Source organism: Oncorhynchus tshawytscha, unplaced genomic scaffold (genome assembly GCF_018296145.1).
Source record: "Oncorhynchus tshawytscha isolate Ot180627B unplaced genomic scaffold, Otsh_v2.0 Un_scaffold_8679_pilon_pilon, whole genome shotgun sequence".
Lineage (NCBI taxonomy): Eukaryota > Metazoa > Chordata > Actinopteri > Salmoniformes > Salmonidae > Oncorhynchus > Oncorhynchus tshawytscha.
The window spans coordinates 74685-85588 of NW_024609766.1; the positions used below are offsets into that span (position 1 = coordinate 74685).

The window sequence follows — 10904 nt, forward strand, 5'->3', positions numbered from 1 at the left end:
CCTCATCAGTACACCTTGATGGAACCAGGTTAGCAACGATTGACCCCTCATCAGTACACCTTGATAGACCATGCTGACTTCCTGGTTCCGTAACGTTTGACCCCTCCTATCGGTACACCTTGATGGAACCAGGAAGTCAGCATGGTCTGTAACGTTTGACCCCTCATCAGTACACCTTGATGGAACCAGGAAGTCAGCATGGTCTGTAACGTTTGACCCCTCATCAGTACACCTTGATGGAACCAGGAAGTCAGCATGGTCTGTAACGTTTGACCCCTCATCAGTACACCTTGATGGAACCAGGAAGTCAGCATGGTCTGTAACGTTTGACCCTCATGGTCTGATGGAACCAGGAAGTCAGCATGGTCTGTAACCCCTCATCAGTACACCTTGATGGAACCAGGAAGTCAGCATGGTCTGTAACGTTTGACCCCTCATCAGTACACCTTGATGGAACCAGGAAGTCAGCATGGTCTGTAACGTTTGACCCCTCATCATGGTCAGCATGGTCTGTAACCTTGATGGAACCAGGAAGTCAGCATGGTCTGTAACGTTTGACCCCTCATCAGTACACCTTGATGGAACCAGGTTAGCAACATTTGACTAGTTGATGAACAGAGTTTCTGTAAAACTGCATGTTTTGGTTCACCTCATGTTAGTTATAGTGACTCTCCCCATGGACTGATCTGACCAGGTTCTCTCCCGATGGACTGATCTGACCAGGTTCTCTCCCGATGGACTGATCTGACCAGGTTCTCTCCCCATGGACTGATCTGACCAGGTTCTCTCCCCATGGACTGATCTGACCAGGTTCTCTCCCCATGGACTGATCTGACCAGGTTCTCTCCCCATGGACTGATCTGACCAGGTTCTCTCCCCATGGACTGATCTGACCAGGTTCTCTCCCCATGGACTGATCTGACCAGGTTCTCTCCCCATGGACTGATCTGACCAGGTTCTCTCCCCATGGACTGATCTGACCAGGTTCTCTCCCGATGGACTGATCTGACCAGGTTCTCTCCCAGGATGGACTGATGGACTGATCCTGACCAGGTTCTCTCCCGATGGACTGATCTGACCAGGTTCTCTCCCCGATGGACTGATCTGACCAGGTTCTCTCCCCATGGATGGACTGATCTGACCAGGTTCTCTCCCCATGGACTGATCTGACCAGGTTCTCTCCCCATGGACTGATCTGACCAGGTTCTCTCCCCATGGACTGATCTGACCAGGTTCTCTCCCCATGGACTGATCTGACCAGGTTCTCTCCCCATGGACCTGACCAGGTTCTCTCCCCATGGACTGATCTGACCAGGTTCTCTCCCCATGGACTGATCTGACTCCCCATGGACTGATCTGACCAGGTTCTCTCCCGATGGACTGATCTGACCATCCCCATGGACTGATCTGACCAGGTTCTCTCCTGATGGACTGATCTGACCAGGTTCTCTCCCGATGGACTGATCTGACCAGGTTCTCTCCCCATGGACTGATCTGACCAGGTTCTCTCCCCATGGACTGATCTGACCAGGTTCTCTCCTGCTGGAAGCCTTGTATTTACAACACATGTTATACAGGGGTTTGGGTGTATATGGATTTAATAAACATCGATGAATCATTTATCTGTTACTAGATGTGCTGGTACATGCATTCAGGGCCAGTTCCCCAGACACAGATTAAGTCCTGGACTGCAGATTCTACATTGAACTTGTTTTTCAGTCCAGGGATGAATCTGTGTCTGGGAAACAGGCCCTGAATGTTTTAAACATTTCTGCATGTACAGGTATTTTCCAAAATGCTTAAATACCAGTAAAAATTGTCTTCATATAACAAAAACATTAAGCATGTTACAAGACAGATTGCTGGACCCCTGCAGTCCATGATGGTACGGTCCTGTTCATATTCTTCTAGCCTTGCGAGGGCGACAACCATTGTGTGGTACGGGGGTGTTGTCTGTGATGGACACAACCTCCAATCCTCCCATGGTCAGACCCTTGATGGCAGACTGCACACAGAGAGAAATGCATCAGAAACGAGTCAAACGTCTTTTCCTCATCTCTACAAGATACTGACAGATTCAAAACCAGATGTTTAATTAACCAGGTAAATTGACTGAAAACACATTCGAATTTAAAGCAATGACTTGGGGTATTGGGAAATTGTTTTAGACCAGAGGAAAAAGTGACTCCTACTGGCCCTCCAACACCACTTCCAGCAGCATCTGGTCTCCCATCCAGGGACTGACCAGGACCAACCCTGCTTAGCTTCAGAAACAAGCCAGCAGTGGGATACAGGGTGGTCTGCTGCTGGTTAACACAGTGGGATACAGGGTGGTCTGCTTCTGGTTAACATAGTGGGATACAGGGTGGTCTGCTGCTGGTTAACACAGTGGGATACAGGGTGGTCTGCTGCTGGTTAAAGCCAGCAGTGGGATGCAGGGTGGTCTGCTGCTGGTTAAAGCCAGCAGTGGGATGCAGGGTGGTCTGCTGCTGGTTAACACAGTGGTATACAGGGTGGTCTGCTGCTGGTTAACACAGTGGGATACAGGGTGGTCTGCTGCTGGTTAACACAGTGGGATACAGGGTGGTCTGCTGCTGGTTAACACAGTGGGATGCAGGGTGGTCTGCTGCTGGTTAACACAGTGGGATACAGGGTGGTCTGCTGGTTAACACAGTGGATACAGGGTGGTCTGCTGCTGGTTAACACAGTGGGATACAGGGTGGTCTGCTGCTGGTTAACACAGTGGGATACAGGGTGGTCTGCTGCTGGTTAACACAGTGGGATACAGGGTGGTCTGCTGCTGGTTAACACAGTGGGATACAGGGTGGTCTGCTGCTGGTTAACACAGTGGGATACAGGGTGGTCTGCTGCTGGTTAAAGCCACAGTGGGATGCAGGGTGGTCTGCTGCTGGTTAACACAGTGGGATACAGGGTGGTCTGCTGCTGGTTAACACAGTGGGATACAGGGTGGTCTGCTGCTGGTTAACACAGTGGGATACAGGGTGGTCTGCTGCTGGTTAACACAGTGGGATACAGGGTGGTCTGCTGCTGGGTGGGATACAGGGTGTCTGCTGCTGGTTAACACAGTGGGATACAGGGTGGTCTGCTGCTGGTTAACACAGTGGGATACAGGGTGGTCTGCTGCTGGTTAACACAGTGGGATACAGGGTGGTCTGCTGCTGGTTAACACAGTGGGATACAGGGTGGTCTGCTGCTGGTTAACACAGTGGGATACAGGGTGGTCTGCTGCTGGTTAACACAGTGGGATACAGGGTGGTCTGCTGCTGGTTAACACAGTGGGATACAGGGTGGTCTGCTGCTGGTTAACACAGTGGGATACAGGGTGGTCTGCTGCTGGCAGTGGGATGCAGGGTGGTCTGCTGCTGGTTAAAGCCAGCAGTGGGATACAGGGTGGTCTGCTGCTGGTTAACACAGTGGGATACAGGGTGGTCTGCTGCTGGTTAACACAGTGGGATGCAGGGTGGTCTGCTGCTGGTTAACACAGTGGGATACAGGGTGGTCTGCTGCTGGTTAACACAGTGGGATGCAGGGTGGTCTGCTGCTGGAAAACTGCTGGGATAACTTCAGAGTGGGGGGAGATGCATTGTGAACACTGTTTAGCTCTACGGTATGAATTCTGCATTTCATCAAAAAAGGTTCTCACCAAGCGTCCAGGACCCAGACCTTTCACCAACACGCGGACAAACGTCACCCCCACCGCTGTGGCCTTCTGCCCAGGAGAAGAAGAATACAGGACCATTCATCAGGAAACACAAATTCATCTTTTTGCCAGTTTGTTTTAGGCTCTAGTGCCATCTAGTGGAGAACAGATGTCAGTGTTCTTGTCTGTAGCAGCCAGACTACAACTATTAACTATACGTCTACATGATCTATATTTTCCACGTGGTCTCATCTTACCGCTGCAGCAGAGATGCCTGCGGTCTGAGCAGCGATGGGAGTGGACTTCTTGACGTTCTTGAACCCCTCGGTTCCACACGATGTTCTGACCATGAACTGGCCCTCACAGTCTGTCACCTGGACATGTGTACTGGAGGGAGACATTAATATATATATCACCTGGACATGTGTACTGGAGGGAGACATTAATATATATATATATATCACCTGGACATGTGTACTGGAGGGAGACATTAATATATATATATATATCACCTGGACATGTGTACTGGAGGGAGACATGAATATATATATATATATCACCTGGACATGTGTACTGGAGGGAGACACGTTAAAATATATCACCTGGACATGTGTACTGGAGGGGGACACGTTAAAATATATCACCTGGACATGTGTACTGGAGGGGGACACGTTAAAATATATCACCTGGACATGTGTACTGGAGGGGGTGTACATTAATATATATATATATCACCTGGACATGTGTACTGGAGGGAGACATTAATATATATATATATATATATATATATCACCTGGACATGTGTACTGGAGGGAGACATGAATATATATATCACCTGGACATGTGTACTGGAGGGAGACACGTTAAAATATATCACCTGGACATGTGTACTGGAGGGAGACATTAATATATCAGCTATTCACATCACTGTCTGTCAGCTTACTTGTTATATGTGGCTTTGATATGTGCTATTGGCAACTCCTCGTACTTCTTCCCAGCCCATCTCAGCACACTGTCCTGGCCAGGCATCGGGGGGAGGTGACTTAGAGAGGAGGAAGAAACATGGGCAAACTGTTGGAAACGTGATAATATTGAGCAAAGACGGTTGTAGACACGTCTCGGTGAAACATAAGATATTACTAGTTTTAATGTCCCCGTTGGTAGGAGTCTTAAATCGTAAATGGCCCAGTTTGTTTTCCAATGAGCACGTTGGCCAATAATACGGAGGGGAGTGGTGGTTTACCTACTCGTCTACGAATTCTTAGAATGCACCCCGCCCTCCTCCCCCTTTTCCTCCTTCCCCTTTTCTTCACGCTGATGATGGGGATTTGGGCCTCGTCTTGACAAAGCAGTATATCCTTTGCTTCTGACTCATTAAATAAAAAACTCTGCGTCCAGATCGAGGTGAGTAATCGCTGTTCAGATGTCCAGGAGCTCTTTTCGGTCATAAGAGACGGTAGCAGCAACATTATGTACACAATAAGTTACAAACAATGTGAATGAAATAAATAGCCCAGTTGGTTAGGAGCCTGTAAAACAGCAGCCATCTCCTCCAGCACCATAACTATACCTCAACTGGTAAACACGTTGAGGAGAATAAATTACTTGGTGTTACCATAGAGTGTAAACTGTCATGGTCAAAACATATAGATTCAATGGTTGTAAAGATGGGGAGAGGTCTGTCAGATTTCTTGATACCACACTCCGCAAAGCAAGTCCTGCAGGCTCTAGTTCGATCTTATCGTGATTATTGTCCAGTCATATGGTCAGGTGCAACAAAGAAGGACCTAGTTAAGCTGCAGCTGGCCCAGAACAGAGCAGCACGTCTTGTCATCAGAAGGCTAAGATCAATACAGTCTCTCGGGGCTGGAAGTAGAGGAGAGACTGATTGCAACATTATAAGAAACAGTCGTTAAATTCCAAATTGTTTGCATAGTCAACTTACACAAATCTCTGACACACACACTTACCCCACCAGACATGCCACCAGGGGTCTTTTCACAGTCCCCAAATCCAGAACAACTTCCAGAAAGTGTACAGTATTACATAGAGCCATGGTTGCATTGAGCTCCCATCTGAGATCGCTCAAGTGAACAGCAAACTGGGTTTAAAAAAATTCTAAAGCAACACCTCACCTCACCTCACAGCACCTCTCCCCTATTTGACCTGGATATTGTGTGGGTACTGATATACAGGGATCCTATTAAAATACCCCAGATACCCAATAAGTCATTGGACAAAGGTGTCTTCTGTATGACGCTCGGGCTGAACATTAACAGGCATCGCTTGCAGTACGGTTTTGGAGGCATATGGACCTTATCTTTCAAATCAGAGAGGAATCTGGTTTTTTTTTTAACTAAAAGGTTAAAATTACAACATCTTTATAGGGTTAGTGTTCCCACACGGCCATATCTCCATGGTTCATTGCTTGTGCGAAACTCAGGAAGTGGAGCCGTGCTTCTACACCTGCATTGCTTGCTGTTTGGGGTTTTAGGCTGGGTTTCTGTACAGCACTTTGAGATATCAGCTGATGTACGAAGGGCTATATAAATAAATTTGATTTGATTTGATTTGAATTATAGTTTTGCTGGATGGATCTGGGCAAAATGGACTATTTTTTTATTTTGAAGGCTGAGAGCTGTAGGGAGAATGGCTGAGAGCTGTAGGGAGAATGGCTGAGAGCTGTAGGGAGAATGCCACCTAGAGTCTGAGAGCTGTAGGGAGAATGGCTGAGAGCTGTAGGCAGAATGCCACCTAGAGTCTGAGAGCTGTAGGGAGAATGCCACCTAGAGTCTGAGAGCTGTAGGGAGAATGGCTGAGAGCTGTAGGGAGAATGGCTGAGAGCTGTAGGCAGAATGCCACCTAGAGTCTGAGAGCTGTAGGGAGAAGGCAGAATGCCACCTAGAGTCTGAGAGCTGTAGGCAGAATGCCACCTAGAGTCTGAGAGCTAGGCAGAATGCCACCTAGAGTCTGAGAGCAGAATGCCACCTAGAGTCTGAGGCAGAATGCCACCTAGAGTCTGAGAGCTGTAGGCAGAATGCCACCTAGAGTCTGAGAGCTAGGCAGAATAGAGTCTGAGAGGCAGAATGCCACCTAGAGTCTGAGAGCTGTAGGCAGAATGCCACCTAGAGTCTGAGAGCTGTAGGCAGAATGCCACCTAGAGTCTGAGAGCTGTAGGCAGAATGCCACCTAGAGTCTGAGAGCTGTAGGCAGAATGCCACCTAGAGTCTGAGAGCTGTAGGCAGAATGCCACCTAGAGTCTGAGAGCTGTAGGCAGAATGCCACCTAGAGTCTGAGAGCTGTAGGCAGAATGCCACCTAGAGTCTGAGAGCTGTAGGCAGAATGCCACCTAGAGTCTGAGAGCTGTAGGCAGAATGCCACCTAGAGTCTGAGAGCTGTAGGCAGAATGCCACCTAGAGTCTGAGAGCTGTAGGCAGAATGCCACCTAGAGTCTGAGAGCTGTAGGCAGAATGCCACCTAGAGTCTGAGAGCTGTAGGCAGAATGCCACCTAGAGTCTGAGAGCTGTAGGCAGAATGCCACCTAGAGTCTGAGAGCTGTAGGCAGAATGCCACCTAGAGTCAGAATAGGCAGAATGCCACCTAGAGTCTGAGAGCTGTAGGCAGAATGCCACCTAGAGTCTGAGAGCTGTAGGCAGAATGCCACCTAGAGTCTGAGAGCTGTAGGCAGAATGCCACCTAGAGTCTGAGAGCTGTAGGCAGAATGCCACCTAGAGTCTGAGAGCTGTAGGCAGAATGCCACCTAGAGTCTGAGAGCTGTAGGCAGAATGCCACCTAGAGTCTGAGAGCTGTAGGCAGAATGCCACCTAGAGTCTGAGAGCTGTAGGCAGAATGCCACCTAGAGTCTGAGAGCTGTAGGCAGAATGCCACCTAGAGTCTGAGAGCTGTAGGCAGAATGCCACCTAGAGTCTGAGAGCTGCTAGGCAGAATGCCACCTAGAGTCTGAGAGCTGTAGGCAGAATGCCACCTAGAGTCTGAGAGCTGTAGGCAGAATGCCACCTAGAGTCTGAGAGCTGTAGGCAGAATGCCACCTAGAGTCTGAGAGCTGTAGGCAGAATGCCACTAGAGTCTGAGAGTCTGAGAGCTGTAGGCAGAATGCCACCTAGAGAGTCTGAGAGCTGTGAGAGGCAGAATGCCACCTAGAGTCTGAGAGCTGTAGGCAGAATGCCACCTAGAGTCTGAGAGCTGTAGGCAGAATGCCACCTAGAGTCTGAGAGCTGTAGGCAGAATGCCACCTAGAGTCTGAGAGCTGTAGGCAGAATGCCACCTAGAGTCTGAGAGCTGTAGGCAGAATGCCACCTAGAGTCAGAGCTGTAGGCAGAATGCCACCTAGAGTCTGAGAGCTGTAGGCAGAATGCCACCTAGAGTCTGAGAGCTGTAGGCAGAATGCCACCTAGAGTCTGAGAACTAGTGTTACCTGAAGTCTTTGGATATTTTCCCAGGTGTGGCTGAGACACTGGCATCCTCTTGCAACCTGACAGCACTGGAGGACACTGCTCTCTGCAGACCGCTGGTTCCACAACTATAACAGAGAATAAACCAATCAGCACACTGCAGACCACTGGTTCCACAACTATAACAGAGAATAAACCAATCAGCACACTGCTCTCTGCAGACCGCTGGTTCCACAACTATAACAGAGAATAAACCAATCAGCACACTGCAGACCGCTGGTTCCACAACTATAACAGAGAATAAACCAATCAGCACACTGCTCTCTGCAGACCGCTGGTTCCACAACTATAACAGAGAATAAACCAATCAGCACACTGCTCTCTGCAGACCGCTGGTTCCACAACTATAACAGAGAATAAACCAATCAGCACACTGCTCTCTGCAGACCGCTGGTTCCACAACTATAACAGAGAATAAACCAATCAGCACACTGCAGACTGCTGGTTCCACAACTATAACAGAGAATAAACCAATCAACACACTGCAGACTGCTGGTTCCACAACTATAACAGAGAATAAACCAATCAGCACACTGCTCTCTGCAGACCGCTGGTTCCACAACTATAACAGAGAATAAACCAATCAGCACACTGCAGACCGGTGGTTCTACAACTATAACAGAGAATAAACCAATCAACACACTGCAGACCGCTGGTTCCACAACTATAACAGAGAATAAACCAATCAGCACACTGCAGACCGGTGGTTCTACAACTATAACAGAGAATAAACCAATCAACACACTGCAGACCACTGGTTCTACAACTATAACAGAGAATAAACCAATCAACACACTGCAGACCGCTGGTTCCACAACTGGCTAACATGGGTTGATAAATCAACCGGTTCATGTTGAGTCAGTCCAGTAACTGCCCAGATCATCTAGTGAACAGGAATATAAACACCACATGTGAAGGTGTTGGTTTCATGAGCTGAAATAAACAATCCCAGAAAAAGCTTATTTCTCTCAAATTATTTACACAAATGTGTTTATGTCCCTGTTAGTGAGCATTTCTCCTTTGCCAAGATAATCCATCCACCTGACAGGTGTGGCATATCAAGAAGCTGATTGAGTTGGAGGCATGGTTGGCCATGCAGTCATGGGTGAACAAGGAGTACAGGAGGGGGCTGAGCACCCACCCTCGTGGGGCCCCTGTGTTGAGGATCAGCGAAGTGGAGGTGTTGTTTCCTATCTTCACAACCTGGGGGCGGACCATCAGAAAGTCCAGGACCCAGTTGCACAGGGAGGGGTCGAGACCCAGGGCCTTGAGCTTAATAATGATGAGTTTGGAAGGTACTGAGCTGTAGTCAAAGAACAGCATTCTTACATGGATGGGATAGGAGGGTGATTGCACTGCACAACCGGCCATGATTGGGATTCCCATAGGGCGACGCACAATTGGCCCAGCGTTGTCCGGGTTTGGCCAGTGTAGGCCATCATTGTAAATAAGATTTTGTTCTGACTTGCCTAGTTAAATAAAAGCTTATAAAAAAATAAATAATAAGGCCCCACCCAGTCATGTGAAATCCATAGATTAGGGAATAATTAATTTCAATTGACTATTTCCCTTATATGAACTGTAACTCTGAAATTGTTCACTTGTCAATGGCTGTTACACACACGAACTGAAATTGTTACATGTTGCGTTTATAATTTTGTTTCGTATTTATTTATTATTTTACTAGGCAAGTCAGTTAAGAACAAATTCTTATTTTCAATGACAGCCTAGGAACAGTGAGTTAACTGGTCTAGGAACAGTGAGTTAACTGGTCTAGGAACAGTGGGTTAACTGGTCTAGGAACAGTGGGTTAACTGGTCTAGGAACAGTGGGTTAACTGGTCTAGGAACAGTGGGTTAACTGGTCTAGGAACAGTGGGTTAACTGGTCTAGGAACAGTGGGTTAACTGGTCTAGGAACAGTGGGTTAACTGGTCTAGGAACAGTGGGTTAACTGGTCTAGGAACAGTGGGTTAACTGGTCTAGAAACAGTGGGTTAACTGGTCTAGAAACAGTGGGTTAACTGGTCTAGGAACAGTGGGTTAACTGGTCTAGGAACAGTGGGTTAACTGGTCTAGGAACAGTGGGTTAACTGGTCTAGGAACAGTGGGTTAACTGGTCTAGGAACAGTGGGTTAACTGGTCTAGGAACAGTGGGTTAACTGGCCTAGGAACAGTGGGTTAACTGGCCTAGGAACAGTGGGTTAACTGGTCTAGGAACAGTGGGTTAACTGGCCTAGGAACAGTGGGTTAACTGTCTTGTTCAGGGGCAGAACGACAGATTTGTACCTTGTCAGCTCGGGGATTTGAACTTGCAACCTTCCGGTTACTAGACCACTAGAACACTCTAACCACTAGGATACCCTGCCGCCCCCTAGTATAGATAGATAACTAAGGTAGCTGATCGGTTGAATGAAGTGTAGCAAGCTGGCAGTATAATTCAATCGGTAAAGGTCTTTGTCGAGTTTAAAGTACCAGACTACCAGTTCTCAAACTAGCATCATAAAATAACGTTAACTAGCTGTCAATTGCATGCATGGGATTTCGTATAAAAAAACGAGATACTTACATTGAGCCTCCTGCATTGAAGGAACCAGCAACCTGTTGGCAGGCACTCCTGACAGAATTAGATAATATACAATTTAATTTATGCATGATTAGCTAATATAATTTAGCTACTAGAAACCAACAAGTTAGCTAGCGTTACACAAGAACATGTGTGACATTGGGGTTTCCAATAGATAGCACAGTCACAAAGTCGTTATTAGCCATTT

General features: G+C 47.7%; 1 protein-coding gene across 2 annotated transcripts; it reads right to left on the minus strand.

The window, feature by feature from the left end:
- Nucleotides 1–1175: 1175 nt before the first annotated feature.
- On the minus strand, nt 1176–10894 carry mrps11 (mitochondrial ribosomal protein S11). Of its 2 annotated transcripts, XM_042317760.1 has the most exons (7): nt 10700–10894; nt 8097–8201; nt 4605–4703; nt 3919–4048; nt 3665–3730; nt 1404–2005; nt 1176–1278 (listed from the first exon to the last, which is right to left on the minus strand). In XM_042317760.1, exons 1-6 carry the CDS (start codon nt 10783–10785, stop codon nt 1898–1900), a joined length of 594 nt encoding a protein of 197 aa, XP_042173694.1. In that variant the 5' UTR covers nt 10786–10894; the 3' UTR covers nt 1176–1278; nt 1404–1897. The 2 variants fall into 2 exon arrangements, with proteins under 2 accessions (XP_042173694.1, XP_042173695.1); XM_042317761.1 differs by lacking the exons at nt 1176–1278; nt 8097–8201 and having other exon boundaries at nt 1581–2005.
- Nucleotides 10895–10904: the final 10 nt, after the last annotated feature.

Bases quoted from the DNA above. Each gene is read 5' to 3' on its own strand.
- mrps11 (XM_042317760.1), bottom strand. From the start codon at position 10,785: ATGCATAAATTAAATTGTATATTATCTAATTCTGTCAGGAGTGCCTGC. The intron at 4,049-4,604 runs GTAAGCTGACAG...GTCTCCCTCCAG, and splicing joins ATCAAAGCCACATATAACAA to TACACATGTCCAGGTGACAG. The intron at 3,731-3,918 runs GTAAGATGAGAC...TCTCCTGGGCAG, and splicing joins CAGGCATCTCTGCTGCAGCG to AAGGCCACAGCGGTGGGGGT.